The sequence below is a fragment of the Hypomesus transpacificus genome, chromosome 18, assembly GCF_021917145.1.
Source record: "Hypomesus transpacificus isolate Combined female chromosome 18, fHypTra1, whole genome shotgun sequence".
In the NCBI taxonomy this organism is placed as follows: Eukaryota; Metazoa; Chordata; class Actinopteri; order Osmeriformes; family Osmeridae; genus Hypomesus; species Hypomesus transpacificus.
Window position 1 is genome coordinate 404199 of NC_061077.1, and position 17981 is coordinate 422179.

Consider the following 17981-nt stretch of genomic DNA (forward strand, 5'->3'; position numbering starts at 1 on the left):
TTTCTGTTAGGTAATATCACCAACAAAGTAAACATGTTGCATCCCTCTGAGGCAGGAATGGGATGAAGATTCCAACTACATTCCTCTAGTCATGATCCCCCCCACATAAGTGTTTTATTTAGATGCTGGCATTGTGTACAGTTTGCATTGTTTGTTGACACAAATAAAGTTTTTTCCCTTTAACATTCTGATCAAGACATCAAAATAAATTAGATGTGGAAGTACTTAACTAAAAAAAGGATTGGTCTACGTGTGGAAACTTCTTTTATCAGTTTATCTTCCTTGTAAGAGGGGTGGGTTTCTAAACTATCCTCCAGTAGTAGATGCCTTTGGGAATTCCAATTATGGTCTAAGAAACTGCCACCATCCCAAACGGAACAGTGCATGAATGTAGTAAAAGGGGACAGTTCCACACATCTGGTTCACTTCAACTCTAAAAGGTCAGTTGACTAACTTTTCTGCTTTCTATAAAATTGTACACTTAATTAACAGGTATAAACAGGTATATAACGACATTAATTGTAGACAAATAATAAATGTATGAAGCTCGTGTTGGATTCAAACTCGTAAATCTGGTCTGATAGTAATTCGGTGTATTATTCAAATAAGATTTAGATTCCATGCAAAGAAAATGTAAATATCGACATGTTAATATATAGTAACTTATTGATTATTTACATTTGATTTCCAAATGTTAGTTGACATTTAATAACTAATTATATAGATTGTCCTTAACATAGTCCTAGTCCTTGTTAAACCTTCCAATCACATTTTGTGATTGATGCGTTGTATTCCTAAATTGAAATTTTCTAACCAGCCACCAAAATTATATCTTTCATCCCTGATTGGTTAAATACATATTGATGAACCTGTTTGGATTCTACTTCTTCAATTTGGTTGTATTATTTATTATCCACAACACTGTGTGGGTTTAATGCCCCAAGGTCCAACAGTCATAGGAAGGCATGCCTGATTGTGGAGACAGATAAAGAGGGTAGCCTAATTCGTCTGTCTAAATGCTTACCCAGATGCATCTGTTTGAAAGCTGCATTCATTAAGTATTTATCTGTAATGATCATATATCATGATTCTCATGGGGCTAAATTCAGTCATGTGTTCATAGTGCGATCACCCACTTTCATTCTAATGATAGATTGACCAAGCAATGGAGGTCAAAGTGTCAGTGGAGGGCATCCCTCGTGTGGTCTGTGGAGTCACAGAGAAAACAACCTACCAAGAAGTGGTGATAGCCTTGGCTCAATCCCTTGGTGAGTACATTACCAACCCCAGCTCATTTTACCACTTCATTATGAACAGCATTCAAACATACTGATCAGTGATCATGATATGTGTGTGCAGGTTGCCCTGGCCGTTACACACTGAAGGAGAAATTCAAAGACTTTGAGCGCAGTGTGACACCCAGTGAACGGCTCTTGGAGTCCCTGGAGAAGTACGGCCAGCAGGCCAGGGACGTCCAGCTAACCCTGGTACATAACGGACCTTCTCTATGGGAAGGAGCGGCCAGGGCGAGAGGAGGGAGGTACCTAGCTTGTCCGACCCCGCTAAGGAGTGTCGATGCTGGGGGTCGGGTACGAAGGGACAGCGCCGCCCCCACTTTACACCGTCAAAGTCTACCGCCAATATCCCGCATGCGTCAACAAGCTGAGCAGCCACCAGAGGAAATGAAACGTCCCAAAAGGAAGTCGCTGACACTGATGGAGGAGGCCTGGGGGTGGCTGGAGAACCTGGGCAGGGGTAGCAGCCAGCAGTCTAGTCGTGATAAGGGGAGCAAAGAGCAGGCAGGCATTAGGAATGATAGCTCTCTGGACGTGTCCGTCACCGTTGCCAAGGACGCGCCCGCCCCGAGAGGTCTGCGCAGCAAAACGAAAAACTTAAAGAGCGGGAAATCAGCTGAGAAACAGCAAACCTCCTGCTGCATGGGAGATCAAGGCAAGAACAGACCAAATAGTACCACAGGCAGTTGTGATGAAAACAAAGAGGGCAAGGATGGCAACGTTTCTCCCGCACACAAAGACAGCAACACTGGCAGAACAAAAGCCGTGGATCTGATTAACCCAAGCGGTGCCAGCAAGATCGAAGAGGACAAAAGAAAGCTAAAACATATTATTACACTGCAACAGGTTAGTCTGCAAGGCTTGCAGGCACAGATAACGTCAACGGAAAGACAGATATGTGAGCTGGAAGAGCATCAGAGGGCCAAGCAAGCTGGACAGGAGGCTCAACTGAAAATGATCGAAGAAGAAACAGAACAGCTGCAATTCTGGGAGAACGAGCTGAAGGCAGAGGAGGGCTTTGAGAAAGACTTGCAGGCACAGTTCCTGGAGATGAGGGAGAAAGCTGTGGAGTGCAAAGCGAGGTTGGAGGAGTACAAATGCAAGATGGCCGGCCTTGATCTCGGTAGGGTTCAAAGAACAAGGCCAGAGGGAAAGGAGATGGCTCCAACCGCAGACCTCACAACTGGCTCTGTAGAGAGCATGGATATTCCATATAAGGAAGTCAATCAGCAAAGATCAAGTGCAGCTTGTGAGGTAAATACAGACAGGAAGTTTCCTCCCATAGAGGACTGTAATGTTCCCAGTGCTTTTATTTCTCCAAATCAGATCAAGGACCCAAATGCCTCCAGGCCCAATCAGCTGAGAGAATGGTGGACACATTGGTCTGAAGCACAGAGCCTTAAACCAGAAGCAAAACACAAAGTTGTACATCGCTCAGAGATCACCATACATCTGGGCAGCACTAAGGTCTGACAGAAGAAGTGTTTAGATGTTACAACATAGAAGCTTTGTTAAAGTTAGGTACATCTGACCCACTTGGATGTTATAGTCATATTTTCAGGGCTGGTGCAGGCAGCATCGCCACCCTAGGCGAGATGTTTCAACAACACCCCCCCTCCCCCGGGACCGAAATTCGGAGAGACGCCACCCCATCCCGCCTCGGTAAATTAATGGACGCACTTCGGAATTTGGCGCCCCCCTCTAGGCGGCTGCCCAATTCGCCCAAAGCAAACGCCGGCCCTGTATATTGTGATATTGTTTAGTTTATATATACACACATACACATTCATGCAATATAAATACAGAATCTTTAAGACCTACCAAATAAAGACAAAAGCTAATTATGATTTTCATAAAACTTTAATTCAATTGTTTCATTCAAGACCATTAACAAAAGTACATGGGAGAGCCCCTGTAAGCAGTTCATCAGAAACCCAGTTATCTCTCCAGAGTTGAAATTTATTCAGACCAACTCCATGAGTGCATAGAGGCACAACAGTTCATCCACCCGTCTCCAGCGTACAATAATAGATATCCTGATCCTTTTACCTTAATTATTTCTAATACTTTGTTACTCTTCCCCCCCACTTTAAGTTAAATTGGTTTTTATTGTTATATCTTGATGTTTGAATCTTCCACTAAGAAAAGAAAAAAAAAAGCACACATTACATACAGTATATTTCAACCCACAGGTATTTGGGATGCAGACCAGTATTATTTCTACTAGAAAAACAAAGCCACCCTAAGATTGTTCTTTATATTTTGGCGGTTGGCAGGGGACAGAGGATACATCTAATTTTTTTTGTCTGTCATTTTTAGGCACCTTATTTTTTATTTCAGTTATCAGTCATTAGCAGAATTCCGAGTTTCAACAGAACAAAAGCAGATGTGCAAGAGAAAAAAAAATATGTATAAAAGAACCGCAGGATGTAAGATGACATTAGAAATTCTGCACCTGGGGAAATTGCTTAATAGGAGCATGTGAATACCAAAAAGGTATCTAAAGGCTCCAATATTTGAGAAAATAAATCCCAATCAAAATAATCACTTAACATTCACATACTGCACAACACGCAACGCCATGCTTTCACGCTCAGCTCTTGAATAAAGCATTTTAAAACTGCTCAAAAAACCGAGCAGAGAAATAGCCTGTTTAAGCCCGCACATGAGAAATAGGATCCTCCTTATGGAGGGAACTTTTGCTTTGCTTTATGTGATTTGAAGGAAAGCATACAGTGGAGGAAACCACTAACAAATACGTTTTATGTCGTTTCCACAAAGGAAGAGAGAGAGAGAGAGACAAAACAAAGCAGATGGACTCCAGTACATGCCGACACTCGTACACGCACACACACAAATAGATGACAGGTTTCAGGTGCAGAATTCCAGACATAAAAAAATCAAAAATAAGAAAAAAAGAAAAAAGATTGGGACAAAAATAATAATAAAATAAGTCACCTCTGATATTGAGAGTCGGGGCTCCTCAAAAGCAAACCCCTCTTTGATGCACCATAACCTCTACCGTTGCTAAAACACCTTGTGCACAACAATCACACACACACACACACACTCAGAAGAGTTATCCCCATGTATACTTGCAGTAAGGAGCTCTGCATCAAATACATCATACACGGGCAGCATGGAACTAATGGAATGAGAATGTTCCTTGCAGGTGATGGGGACAGGGATAGGGGTTACACATGCCTATTTGTATGTGTGTGTGTGTGTGTCAGTGTGTCTAGGTCTGTATGCAAATATGGGCCTGTGTCAGAGTACGAGCATATGATAGCAAAAATTCCTTTCCCATGATGTCGTCCATTATGGGATTACGTTAATAAATCATGGCAACCTTCAGCAGGCGGGGGGCTGGCTTGCTCAGTCAATCACTCCAGGTTGCCTCGTCTTCCTCTCCACATTAAAGCCCTGAGAACAAAATACAACCACCATTACACTCACAGATCTGAGCGCTTCAAAATGACCTAAACGTAGATATTTCACAAATAACTCTCGACTACTTGATGAAATAACTGAGCACTTAAAAAACAGCAGCAGGTCCAGCTGAATGGCTTCATGTCAAGCACAAGACGTCGGACCTACCTTGGAGTTGTCGGGGCCGCGGGGCTGTCTCACGATGACTAGACGAGGAGCGCTGGCATCGTCCAGGGTGATGCTCTTCAGCCGGTTCACCAGCCTGTCCGGACGAGGCGTCGCCACCTGTTTAGGCCCCTCACTGCACGGGCAGAGAAAAACAGGGAGTCAGATGGCTGAGCGGTTAGAGAATCGGGCTATAACTCAGAAGGTTGCCGGTTTGGTTCCCGGGCGTGCTAAAAAAATGACGCGTCCTTGGGCAAGGCACTTCACTCTACTTGCCTCTGAATGTCCCTGTACTTACTGTAAGTCACTCTGGATAAGAGTGTCTGCTAAATGACTAAATGTACAACACTTGCTTTAAAAAAAAAAAAGGGGTGTTCCCGAGTAGACGAGCGCGTGGGCCTCCTGAGGTGCTTACCTGACTCGGCGTACGTTGCAGGCACTACACTTCCCCGTGCGCTGGTTGAGGATGACTGAGAACTCCACCTCGTCCCCCGTCTGGAGTTCTAGGCCGTCCTGCACCTCTTTCACGTGGAAGAACAGCTTCTTACTCTCACCCACCTCATATGTGATAAAACCAAACTGGGGCAAAAAAGGAAAGTGCATTAGATTATATACATATATAATATTTTTTTTAAAGTGAATTACAGTACTTTAAGGGGGATCAAAACTTGCTTTCAACTACATTGTCAGTCTGGCCCCAGTTTACACGATGGCAAACTTGTTTACCTGGTCCTTGACGCACTCCACCAAGGCTCTACGCTGGGGGATCACGCTGCAGGCCATCTTCTGCCCCGTGGGGGTCACGGTGCATAACTGGAACTTCACCATCTCTCCTTTCTGCAGACAATCGGCCTTGTTTGCCATGCCGACGATGCCAAAGGGATAATTCTGGCCCTTAGTGCCACCTGGATGGGGAAAAGAGAGGAGAAGAATGTCAAGTTCAGAGAAAAACTGAAGGATATTAATGGATTCACCAGGTTAAGGTTTTAAAAGTTGGTCAGAGTCTCACCTTCTTCAGTAACCTCAATAAGTCCCTGGTACTCTGTTTGGGAGGGGTCCACACTGCGGAGAGGACGAACCACCTTACCCAGCATCACTGTTGCACCAACATCTTCCCCCACACCATTAACTGTAATAAGAGGCATCAGTATTAGCTCCACCAATCAGTGGAAGATCAGATGACAGGTCATAGGGAAGGTGATACATGGCTAAAAAGAATTGCTTGTGGTGGTGCACAAAAATCATTTTGACAACAGAAGCCAAAGATCTGCAGGTATCTTTTGGTACCTCACGATTCGATTAAAAACCTATTCACGATTTTAAAATTAAAATACATAAATAACATTAGAAAAAAAACGAAACAATTTTTTTACATGAATACGTGAATCGCTAGAAGACTGAATCGAGATTCAAATTCGATTTTTCCCCCCAAACCCTGCGGGTATGGTAGATAAAAGGCCAACGGCAAAACGGATTCATACCTGCGGCCACCTTGGTAACCTTCTCTGCACTGACTTTGTTTCCTTTGCCCTTTGACAAGGTGTATTCCACAGTGTCCCCCAGCTCCAGGCTGTCTAAGTCTCCACACATCTCACTGGAACAGACAAACAAAAAGATCAACCACCTGACACATCCCATAACGGTAACCTAGCTACTGCCGTCATTGCCAGGCAAACTACAAAGTAAAAAAAAAAGTACTTCAAAGCATTACCTATAGTGAAAGAAGATCTCTTGATCATGATTTGCGGTCTCGATGAAGCCAAAGTTATCTTTCAGAGTGGCAACAAATCCTAGAAGCCTCTTGGTGTTGGCTGAACGGTTGAGAATCTTGATGGAGACCGCACTCTGCTGGCCCGTTCTCTTCACCTCGTTGATGGAGAACTCCACCTAGTGGACAAAGTTGGATAAACACGAGTTGCTGATGGGCGTTGCTCCATCTAAGCAACTGATGTCAAACATTTTAGATTTGGCACAAACAGGCTTATGTATTTTACACCCCTACTTGTAAACTTTCTTACTCAAAGTTAAATCTTACTTTGCCGATAGAGATCAGGGAGACAGCATGTAAATACTCTGCCTAACAGCAGCAGGGGAATCCTGGGTTAGACGAGTACCTTATCTCCAGCCTGTGGTTGGCTGGCCCCCTCCAGGTCCTTGACGTGATAGGACACAGTCAGCTTCACTCCACAGTCCTCATAACCAATCACGCCCTCCTCGGCTTCCTGCAGGCAAAAACACAAGACATCAGAACAAAACACAAGACATCAGAACACGATGATAAGGGGTTAAAGACCTGAATGACTATCAGATGCGTTAGGGCTGATCTACATAACAAACTACCCGTTGTCTCAGTTGTTGTATCTGTTGGGGCTTATTATGTAAAGGTCAAGGACACAGATACACACTGTTATTCTGAAAGTGTCACTAATATGAAAAAGGAGTTGCCATATCAGTGAAAAGGACATTGTAGTGTTGTGTACAAGATAAGTTGCCTTAGTAAGTCATCAGTATATTCAACACCAGACATTTCAAATCCTATTAGTACCTCCCCGTTAGCAATAGCTTGTAGTGATGGGTCAGCCAGCAAATCTAAAACTAGTGTTAATAAACAACTTTCCAAGTTAATATCTGCATATGTGAACCAGTCTTGACAGGTCAAAGACTGTCGAAATGAGTACATTTTACAAGAGTTTGATCCATGGTCCACATTCTGAACCCATGCACTCAACCCTGGGGCGGGTAGCTCATTCAGACCACACCACTGACCTTCTCTACAACTTTACCCTTTAGAGACAAGAGAACACGCAATTAGGAAAATAATATCTAAGGGTCTGCTTGAACACTGAAGTTCTAACCGTTTTATTCAGATATAGTTTTAGAATTGGTAAGAATCGCTAATGGAAAGATATGAAAATAATAAAATCAGTGGCTACAAAAAGTTTTGAATTTGAGAGTTGCCCTGGAATGCTAATATAAATAGTAGCATGTTCCGCATTAGTCTTAAATCCTCCAACCCTGAGAAAACATCTCCCAGTAGAAGTGATGTACATTTTTTAAACATTAACCAGGGGGGGTATGGCATCATGCAAGCCAGAAAAGCCTACCTTGTCTTTTTTCTAATGAAGAGAAGGAGCATAAGGGGAAAGGGTTGAAGGAGAAAGGAAATATAAGATTAGAACTAAAAAAATTATATGGTAAAAAAAAAAAAAAAAAAAAAAAAACTAAATGCGATTGAGAATGTGAGTGAGACGCAGGCCGTGCGAGAGGCAGGGCGAGATCCATTCTCAGTTAACTGACATGGGGAATGGATGTGAGAATGAGAGGCGACAGATCAGACGAGAGAGAGAGAGAGAGAGAGAGAGAGAGAGAGAGTATGTGGGCATGTGGTGCTGTGATCAAACTGGTGCTTCGGTGGGCTGCCGTCTTACCTTCTCCTTGATCTTGCTGGGACTGCCAGTCTTGTTGGTGACGGCTGCCACGGCCTCTTTCTCCACCACACCCGCGAAGCGCTGCTCAGACTGAGTGTGGAAGGAGACTGTGCCCTTGGGCAGCTTCTTGATGCGCACTGCGTGGTTCCTCTGAGCAGACAGCATGTCCTGAGCCCAGAAGAGGGGGGAGGAGTTGGTCATAAGAGACTTATTCAATATTTATTTTTAGATCCAATAGTTCTTTACCCCCCAAAACAATTAAATAAATAAAAACGCTGTTGTCATCCTGTGTATCCAAGGACATTAATACATTGGAAATTCAATATGTGCTTCAGTAACTCTGGAAAATTGACTTTATAAAAAGTAAGACAAGCAAGGAAGGTAATTAAGGAAAAAGGACAGCTGCAGGTTCAAGCGCTTTTCAGACTTACCGGCACAACGGTGAACTCGACTTCATCAGAGATGTGCAGTTGGCTCTCTTCCAGAACCTCACTGAAGTGGAAGAACATTCTGGCATCCCGGTCTACACACTTGATAAAGCCAAAACCGTCACGCATCGCAGCGATCACACCCTGGGTGAGAAGGAGAGCTAAGGATGAATCTTCAATGCCAGGAGAGATACAAGTTGAAAAAGCACTTCAGATACAGTGCTTTGGGCCTCAAGTTTAGCTTGGTTTTGCACTTTAATTTAAACTGTGGGTGGGGGGGGGGGGGGGGGGGGACACACTACCATCCAGACATCGGAAAGAAAGCACGACTGACAACTCTTACTGTGGGGAAGGACTCACCATTTCACGGGTCTCCTTGGTGAAGTTGAAGGTATCGTACAGGATGTCGATGTTGGTGGCCCGTTCCAACTTGTCGCGACGGTCGGTGGAGATGTTGAACTGCACGTGGTCTCCCTCCAGCAGGGTTACCTTAGACTTGGTGTCTTTCTCCCCAAACAGAAGCTCTTTGTCTTGAAAACTGATCCTGGCAGATATGCGGCCCGGTAAAGGATCGTTCTGCAAGGTAGAAAAACTAAACGTTAACTGCGGTTACTCATCAACGTGGAATCCGGCGATTTGGTTGACAACGTCATCCCATCGTCAATAGGACCATCAGACTTCAAACTCTTCATCACTCATCAATATGAATTTGACAGTTGGTCCATGTCTTAACATTTGTGGTTTGTTTACCTGGTTCTTGTTTGGGACTTTGGGGATGACCTTGGTGACTGTCCCTTCAAACTGTTCAATGCTGATGTCCTCAAAGATGACAGTCCCTTGTGGCAGAAGCCTTACCTCCGTGGCAACCTCCTTCCCCTGACAACGGACAACATGGAGTCTTAACACGAACATTGGTGTATTTGGGATGGCTACAAGTTATAGAGAAAAGCTACAATTTCAGACTGCCACAGATTTCTATTTCAACACTTTTCAATATTTTACTTGAATTTTACTTTAATATTTTTTTACTTTCATATCAATCAAGCACCCAACAATCTGGCACCTACATTTCTCTCTTTGATGGTGAACTCCACATCATCCCCAGCCTGCAATGCCTCCAGGTCACCCTTGAACTCGCTATAGTGGAAGAAGATCTCCTTGACCACGTCCGCCCTCTCGATGAATCCAAACGCCTCCTGTCAAACACAGGACGCAGAAGGGTTAAACTCCGGCCGTGCAGGTGACCCGCTGGTATGGTCCCGCCCAGGCCCTCTCAGGTACAAGATGTGAGGTAGGTCTTACCTTGGTGGCACACACCACCCCCTGGCAGCTCATCTGTTTCTTCTTTACCAGGTGGATGTTGTGAGCGCTGACCGCACCGGTGCTGAAACAAACAGAGTCGCTGGAACATGCAGTAGTACGATGTATGAAGATGTCAATGGAACTGTTAAACCCGACATAATCGGGGTGCAGGAAGAGATTTAACCCCCCCCCCCCCCCTCCCCCCAAAATAAATGTGTAACTCACTGTTTGTTAGTTTCCATGTGGAAGCTGACTGTGTCTCCAGTGTCCAGGTGGATGTTTCCCTCAACATCTTCTGGGGTGTAGGTCAGGTAAAACACCTCCTGCCAAGGGTGGAATCCATACTTTACATTACATTGACTAACACTCTTTTGGTGAAGAATCTCCCTTGCTCGCTGTACCATCTAAGGCTCTTACCCCATTTCTCTCGTAGCAGACGCTGCCGGTAGGCACCTGTCCTGGAGCGGACTTGCCATCCAGGTGAGTGGGAATCGCAGAAACAACCTGAACAGCAGGGTTAACCCAGGTGGGGCATATGGTTAAGATTGGCATTGGATGTCGTCAATACACAAACTACGTAACCTGCCAAAGTACTTATCCGATTCTTGTATTTATAAAGTCCCAATTTCAATATACCGTAAGGAAACAGAACAGTTGATTTTCATAGGGAAGAGGTCATTGTGATTTATACATTGAATAAGACACAAATTTACAAAAGAATGTTTTGACTAAAAATCCCTTAAAATCAGGCTTTGGGGAATTAAACACTACATATTTTCTATTTGCTGCTCAAACACCTCCACCCCTGAACACCAACACAAAACATTTATGTCAAGGACAATCCAGCCCATTGTAAATCTCAGAACATACCATCAGCGCTTGGAAGCAAGTGCGGATCAAAACTTTCACAGAAAAAAAGAGATGTGGCTAGGAATATGAAAAGGTCTGTCCTTAATACTGCATCAAGTATGCAATGTAGTTATGACCGTGATCAGACTCGTTTAAAAAACTAAAACAAAAAAAGATAAAAGAAAAATATGAAATGGGTGAACAGATTTACAATGAGCTAGAAGGAAAAAAAAAACCCCACATTCAAAACGACAAGAGAGACAGACACTGAGGTGACACGAGACAAGAACAGAACCAAAAGTAAAATGGTGTTCCTTAACTGGATGAATATAACCATGCAGCACAGTAAAGGGAGAGGCGTGCGATTCTCGCCCCACCTGGCCCGAGATACGTTCTTCTGACAGCACTTCTGGTTTGATCTTAAGCAGCTTCACTGCTATTGGTTTACCAGTGCGCCTGTCAGAGGACACCTCAAACTCCACATCATCTGGGGGGGGGGGGGGGGGGGGGGAGACAGGAAGGAAGTTACATGTGAGGAAGTTTGATCCAGGTAAGATCTACATTTTCTTTTCATTTTTCGCAGTGAGTTCTGGGGGAAGTGGGGCGGTTCTTGATTCGTCCCCTACAGGCTTCACATTCCAGAGGTAAGGGCAAGGCAGCCGGTTCTCAACTGACTCAAGGGTGGAACTAATTGGAAGGTGTGTGTGTGTGTTCTGCTCTCACCTCCTATCTTGAGCTCCAACAGGTTCCCGTTGTACTGGGAGCAGTGGAAGAACAGGCGAGCCTGGCGTTCAGAGCACTGGATAAAGCCGTAGGAAGTAAGCAGCTTCTCCACCACCCCTGTCTCCCTGATGCCTGCGCTCGTACCGTTGGCATACGCAGTATGCCCGTTGCTATGGAGCATGCCCGGGTCAAAACTCATCTGTAGGGGGAGACATAAAACAGTCAAGTCTTATCCAACGTGAGCCAAGCGTCAAAAGCGGTCCTTGATATCTGATGTCGGCGTGAAACCAGAAAAAAACGAAAACAAGTATGAGTATGGGTGTTAATGTACACGTTCTGGCGGTTCTCTGCAATAAAACCTTGTTACCAATTACCCATACACCTTACAAAAAGCACACACACACGTGCAATCTGAATCACATGACAAACCCAAACGTCTCTAAAAACAAAGTCAAATGAGCATCCAAGTTTAGGAGAGACTAACCAACAAGTCTTTCTGGCATTATCTGTTGGGTGAATAGAGGGTAACAGCATTGGGCCACCCTAAATAGGGTTTTCCTGTGGATTCAGACCATTCAGTACCAATAAAAGGCCACAGGGCACAGTCATTTCTAGTGGACTCAAGAGAATGATCCCATTCCATTCACAATATTACAATCAGTACATTTTAGTCCACAATACTCCAAGAAAAAACTGAAAGTTAGGCAAAAACATGCAGTCTGGATTTGGACTTTCACCAAAGCCAATCTGGCACCAACATTGTCAACTGATCATTTATAACTGAACTTGTACATCTTCGGTTGGGGTTTGTAAGAATAAAGCAACCGCAAACTATTAAGTCATGCAGTTAGCTCCAGGTAAACAGAGACTGCAACCGTGACAGTTACAGCTCTCGAGTTGCTATAGTTATACTATAGGCACACGCCGCATGCCAACTTACTGATCTCTGATACAAGGGGGTCCGTTTGTGTTTTTTACCGGCTGGGTTTGGGCGGCTGGACAGGGAGGAGCAGCGAGGTATGGGCATGGCGGAGGTGGAGGGGGCAGGGGCAGTGTTGCGCCCCTGCGGAGGTTCCGAGTGGCCTCTCTCCATTTTAGACATTGGAGTTTGGACTGGGGGGCACTGTAGGAATAGGGCCGCACCACCATTTTCAAATAGCTTGACACCCATGAGTTGTTTTTGACCCCACTGTTATATCATTAAATATAGGTTTCCAAGCACAACTACAAGAGCAACATGACATTGTTAACAACAACAAAAAATAAAGGGGAAAAAAAGGTGGAAAGAATCCTGTGTCCTTGAAAGAAAAACAATTACCATGATCTTTTTTATACTTCCAAGACCAGACATTGGTTCGCATTTGACAAATCTAAAGCAGACCTGATTGAAGAAAGTTAGTTGTATCAAAAAGTGGAAGACAACTGAACACTTCACTGCAAGGGAAACGTGTTCCTTGATCATCGATACCTGAGGTGCAGTTAAATCATAGTGAAGAAATGAGCATAGAGGTCAAACCATGCTGATGGAGATGGGAGGTTAAATTGAAGGACTTCAGTAATAAAATGAAGGTTATATGAAGGGTTCCAGAGCAGCCTCAGCTGTTAGGTCCTTTGCTGACCTCTTGATACACCAGGTGGCTCAAGATCCATTATCCTTCTAAACCAGATAGCTATCAAATGTTCGAAACAAATCAGAATTGCGGTAATACTGACTCCAGTCAGATTAAATTTTCCTCAAAAGGTAAATTTTCATTTTATATAAAAAAGTGACAACGACATTTTTGGGTGAATCTTTGGAACGCCAAATGAAAGACTGTAAATGAAATGTAACTCCCGAATCCCCAACAATCTTAAAAACACCCTACACCTGCAACACTGCACCTACGCAGAGGCTGGTCTCTGAGCCCACAGGGGAATGGAGAGTTTAGGCCAGAGGTCAGAGCAGAGAGATTCAGGGCAAGGTGGTGGGAGGATGGGTGTTCGATGGGGGAAGGAAGTGGAAGGGGTTGGAACTTACGGATCGGCCGTACGGTGACAGGCTGAGCCCCACTGGTGGGGGGCTGCTCAGGTCAGCACTAACGAACGCGGTGGGTGGAGACGCAGGCAAGGTAAACTCGACAAAGCCTTTCCAAGGGCTGCCCATATTTTTCCATAAACCTCAGACCCGACTCCAACTCTGGTTGTACCTGATAACTGGTACGTCTCAATCTTTTTTCTGTTTATCTTTTTTTTTTTTTTTTTTTCTTTTTTGTGGTTCTACCACCCTATGATACACACCACCAGACGTCTGCAAAGGGTGAGAGAGGAAAGGGATGAGATCAAAGGGAGAGGCATAAACAGCCAGTGAGCAAAGCATCACACTCACAAGGGATATGGGCTGTGGGATTCTCTAGGGAACAACAGGTAGGAGACTATAGGGAAAATGTGGTGCAGGATAAAGACAAAAGGAAGGGGCACTAAAGACAATTCCCTTAAACCGATGATTCCCCTCAAATATTGTAGGATCTCTTTGACGTGGTTGGAAAAAGCCAATTAATCTAGATAAGTAATTCAGGTTTATCAATCATAGAACATTCCAGAAATCCAATGAAGGCTTAGAGCTAAAAACAACTAGGCTATCTATATTTACCTTTACGCAAGTAATTTTGTCATCAATGCCCAATATCAGTAACCGAACAAGAAACCCTCTTTTTGTCATATTACTCAAAACTGATGAAGCACTTGTTAAAATAGTGTATATTGGCGTGAGCAGGGTTGTTTAGTCAAGCAAAAGCTTTTTGAACTTCAGTGGGTTATTTGTGTAAATAAACGAGGGGAAAAATGTCCAGAGTGCGCTGGCTCTTCTATGACCGCACAGCAGGGAACCAGAGCAATGAGTGTGACCCTTTCCCAATTCTGAACATCTGATCTTGGATTCCAAGAAAATGAAGCCTGTTCAAAGAAATTTCCGTTTCACCTTAAAAACCACATAAAAACGCATACCATTGGTTACAATCAATGTATATTCGTCATTTTGCATGCCCTTGAATTGGACAAATGTATTTTTCCATTATATTAAGCAACTACTGTAAATACATCTGTCTGACAGAAAATCAATGATTTAAGTTAAGCAATTCGTTCCAGCAGGAATGTTGACAAAGTTGTACCCTGAAAATTGTTTAAAAACAAACAAACTAAAGAACAGGGGCCTACCTTGATTTTATGTCTTGAAACTTGCAGTTGTCAGGGACGTGATGATAATGCTGATGTGGCACGTCGTCTCTTCACACAGCTATGTGTTACACGTTTCTGGCACAAGTACTACAGATGTATAATGGAGTTGCATAAAGCAACAACAAAAAATAAACAGTGAGGAGAGAAAAAAAACTAGAACAAAAAGGCAAAATGCAGGTGCAAAAACACTGCAACAAAATGAGCAGAGCGAAAGGGGAGAGTAGAGAGATGGGGAGACAGTTGGGGAACTGAAGGGGGGGGAAAACTAGCAGATAGCAGCCCTCTCCGCACCCCGGGGTGAGTCGGTGGTGCAGTGAGGATGAAGAGGGCTGGAAACAGCGTTGGGACGTGTGCTTTGTCAAAGCTGTTGAGTAGGCACAAACTTCTGGTTTCAGATCAGATATTATCTTCTCAGTTTTACAACGTTGGCATTGGATTGCTTCTCTTGCGCGCGTTTCAATTGGGTAGCCGTGTCTCGTCTTCGGTTGTTTCGTTGGTTGCTTCAGTGTTTTTTTTCCCTAGAAGTGATTTTTCCTTTTGTCTTTATTCAAAGTTGCAACTTCGCTTGTTTTGGGATGTTTCTCTGATTTGTTTCGTTGTTGTGATCTGAACTTGAAGAAGCAGTTGCGGATGGTACAAAAATTCTGTTCTGTTTCACTTCATACTGTTGAGGAAGAGAAATTCCGTTAGTCAAAAACTATTTGAACATCGGTGTTTAATACATTGATCATATTCTACTAGAGAAGTGGGATAACCATTAGCCAGTCCAAGTTGTTTACAGCCAATACTGAACTGCATTTGCTCGAACTGACAGTTCAAGTATGTGCTCCGACATTTTAAGGATTCACTAGCACGTTCATAAAAAGACCTATACCCTTTCTACATAAATGACCAGTAGGTGATGCCAGTGCACCAGACCCTGAGTGATTTCATTTTTGGTGAATCTGACAAGAGATTCTTCTTCCTCAACCTCATGGACCTAAAAATAGTCTTTCCTCAGTTGCCTGTTTAGAGTCTATGATGCCAGTTGACTACATGACCCTCTGTCTACTAGATCAACATGCCCCTTCATTGCTCTGGTTGGGCTGATATTTATGTCACTCTGACCAGGGATGTTACTTTAAATCAGAAACGATGGATTATAACATTGCACAGACCTAACACACAAATACTCAGCATTTGTTAGAGTAAGAGCAATAGTCAATCGATGGTTATTCCAAAAAAAATTGTTCCACAGTTATGATCTAAATGTTGTTGGTGGTGAGTACTGACCTCAATGTTGCAGTATGAAAACAAGCTGCCAGACAAGGGTGACATGTAACCCAAGACATGCAACCTAATCTGGTATGGCTGTGTCGCAACGAGCATTCCAAATGGTTTCAGTGTTTAAAATAAGGTGAAAGTGTTCAGAATAACACAGATCATATCTCATTTCTGGGAGTGGAAGGGACCTTTAAAGCTACTTGGCACAAAGGCTTGAGTTGTTTACGGGGAAAACGCATACACATTGCAGGTGCATGTCTGAGTGTTGTTGTAAACTGTCAACCCTTCAACAAATCACGTCATTTCTGGGAACCGATATGTACCAAATGTGACAGAAACTACACAAATGAACCAACCTTTGTTAGAAGCAGCGGTGAAGAAACCTATTCGAACACGTGATAGTAGTCTTCAAACGCAAGTGACGCAGCCACATTAGACTCTTGTCCACCCACTGAACAACTGACAGTGATTGGCCGTTTCAGCTCTGAATAACTGGAATTCACATCAGCTGTTACAATGCTGATGGAAGCGATCTTACTCGTTGATGGTGAATTGATTCACACACACGATTCCTTGGACTGAAGGCCTTATTATACCGCAGGCTAGGTTCAACTCTCCGTGATAACTACAAACAAATATTTAAAAAAAGTGACATTGTCCAAAATAAATATTCTATTACGTGCATTTCGAATGTTGTTATAATGTACATGTTTAAATTGGGTCGTCTAACTGCTGCATGTCTAGGACCATACCATGCCCTAGGCCTGGGCTTGCGATGGGCTACCATGTGATTTCAGATTCTGGCCACCATGCTCAATACAACAAACGCTAGTACACGACGTGGCCTATCTTATTTCCTACTCCTAGTTGTCTGTAACAAGCAACGCCGCTCAGTGCCTGCAAACGCAGATTTGGCCATCCAACGTTAAGACATCCTGAGCAGCCAGTGAAACTCAACTTTGTTAAGATTAGCTCATCTCAAATGTCATATTCGGTGTCAATGGATTTTTAGGTTAGTTTAAGCGATTGAAGTCTGAACATTTTCATTACAACCAGGCAGGACAAATACGCTGTTTACAAAAATAGCTACGACAAATGTCGCTAAAATAATGACAATAAAGACGCCATCGGACCTTATGTCCGTAGCTAGCCAGGCCGGCTAATTGAGAAGGGAACAACAAAGAGAAACTGCGACTGATGGCTAGTGTACCTAAGCCCGCTAGCACAGCTAGCTTGTTAGCGAGCTACTATTTGAGCTCGTGCATGCAGTTGACGTGGTTCGTGGTGGGTCATTAATAACCTGAGTTGTGTTAATCCTTTTACATTTAACGGGGCTGTAATTAGTTCATACAAGGCAGAGCCCGTGCACATATACGTTTGGACAAATTGACATTAAAACAAAAATACATTTCGTTGTCGTTCCAGACAATATTAGCAAACCGGTCGGTGCGTTAGCTACATGGTTAGCTCGGAAGCTAGCTTTGCTGGGATTTTAGATGAAGCCGAGGAAAGAATAGCCTACCACTGCCCCCGCCCTGGCCTAATCTTGAGAAGGACATAATTGCCTCACGGAATCACTTACAAACGCCTGTAAACGTTGATATGTCATATAAGGTCATATACTTGACCTATAATATTTAGAATATACTTTGAAATCAGATTTTTTATAAACTTACCCCAACAGCTTTCAGCACTGTCACCAGCGCCGCCAGAAGCAGCACGGCACATTACGTAGTGAGTGGAATGGAGTACTACCGCGATATTTCCATTGACAGTGCTCACATAAACCCGGAGGCAGGACGACAAGTTGGAATGTAGGGCTGTGTTCAAGAATAAAACGTTAGGGTCATAGTTGGGTCCGATTACAGAGAGATGTGAGAAGAGGT

General features: G+C 43.7%; 2 protein-coding genes across 14 annotated transcripts; one reads left to right on the plus strand and one right to left on the minus strand.

Annotated features, from left to right (window-relative positions):
- The first annotated feature begins 359 nt into the window (after positions 1-359).
- rassf11 (Ras association domain family member 11) lies at positions 360-2952 on the plus strand. The gene is made up of 3 exons (XM_047040461.1): positions 360-440; positions 1154-1268; positions 1360-2952. The coding sequence occupies exons 2-3, from the start codon at positions 1166-1168 to the stop codon at positions 2766-2768; spliced, it is 1512 nt and encodes a 503-aa protein (XP_046896417.1). The 5' UTR covers positions 360-440; positions 1154-1165; the 3' UTR covers positions 2769-2952.
- Positions 2953-3136: 184 nt separating this feature from the next.
- Positions 3137-17878, minus strand: csde1 (cold shock domain containing E1, RNA-binding). 13 transcript variants are annotated; one of them, XM_047040457.1, is made up of 23 exons: positions 17772-17878; positions 14812-15496; positions 12560-12742; positions 11620-11818; positions 11274-11383; positions 10465-10551; positions 10273-10370; positions 10048-10147; positions 9813-9941; positions 9496-9621; positions 9106-9321; positions 8749-8889; positions 8318-8485; positions 7994-8005; positions 7656-7673; positions 7004-7111; positions 6601-6776; positions 6371-6483; positions 5899-6018; positions 5616-5794; positions 5305-5468; positions 4893-5025; positions 3137-4718 (listed from the first exon to the last, which is right to left on the minus strand). In XM_047040457.1, exons 3-23 carry the CDS (start codon positions 12719-12721, stop codon positions 4671-4673), a joined length of 2607 nt encoding a protein of 868 aa, XP_046896413.1. In that variant the 5' UTR covers positions 12722-12742; positions 14812-15496; positions 17772-17878; the 3' UTR covers positions 3137-4670. The 13 variants fall into 13 exon arrangements, with proteins under 13 accessions (XP_046896413.1, XP_046896411.1, XP_046896414.1 ...); XM_047040455.1 differs by having other exon boundaries at positions 10273-10391; positions 11217-11383; XM_047040458.1 differs by lacking the exon at positions 12560-12742 and having other exon boundaries at positions 10273-10391; positions 11217-11383.
- Between the last annotated feature and the right edge of the window lie 103 nt (positions 17879-17981).

Excerpts from the sequence above, each read along its gene's own strand:
- rassf11 (XM_047040461.1), top strand. The coding sequence starts at position 1,166 with ATGGAGGTCAAAGTGTCAGTGGAGGGCATCCCTCGTGTGGTCTGTGGA. Across the intron at positions 1,269-1,359 it reads AGCCTTGGCTCAATCCCTTG|GTTGCCCTGGCCGTTACACA; the intron begins GTGAGTACATTA and ends ATGTGTGTGCAG.
- csde1 (XM_047040455.1), bottom strand. The coding sequence starts at position 12,721 with ATGTCTAAAATGGAGAGAGGCCACTCGGAACCTCCGCAGGGGCGCAAC. Across the intron at positions 11,819-12,559 it reads CCCCCTTGTATCAGAGATCA|ATGAGTTTTGACCCGGGCAT; the intron begins GTAAGTTGGCAT and ends CTCCCCCTACAG. Across the intron at positions 10,148-10,272 it reads CACATGGAAACTAACAAACA|CGACTCTGTTTGTTTCAGCA; the intron begins GTGAGTTACACA and ends TGCATGTTCCAG.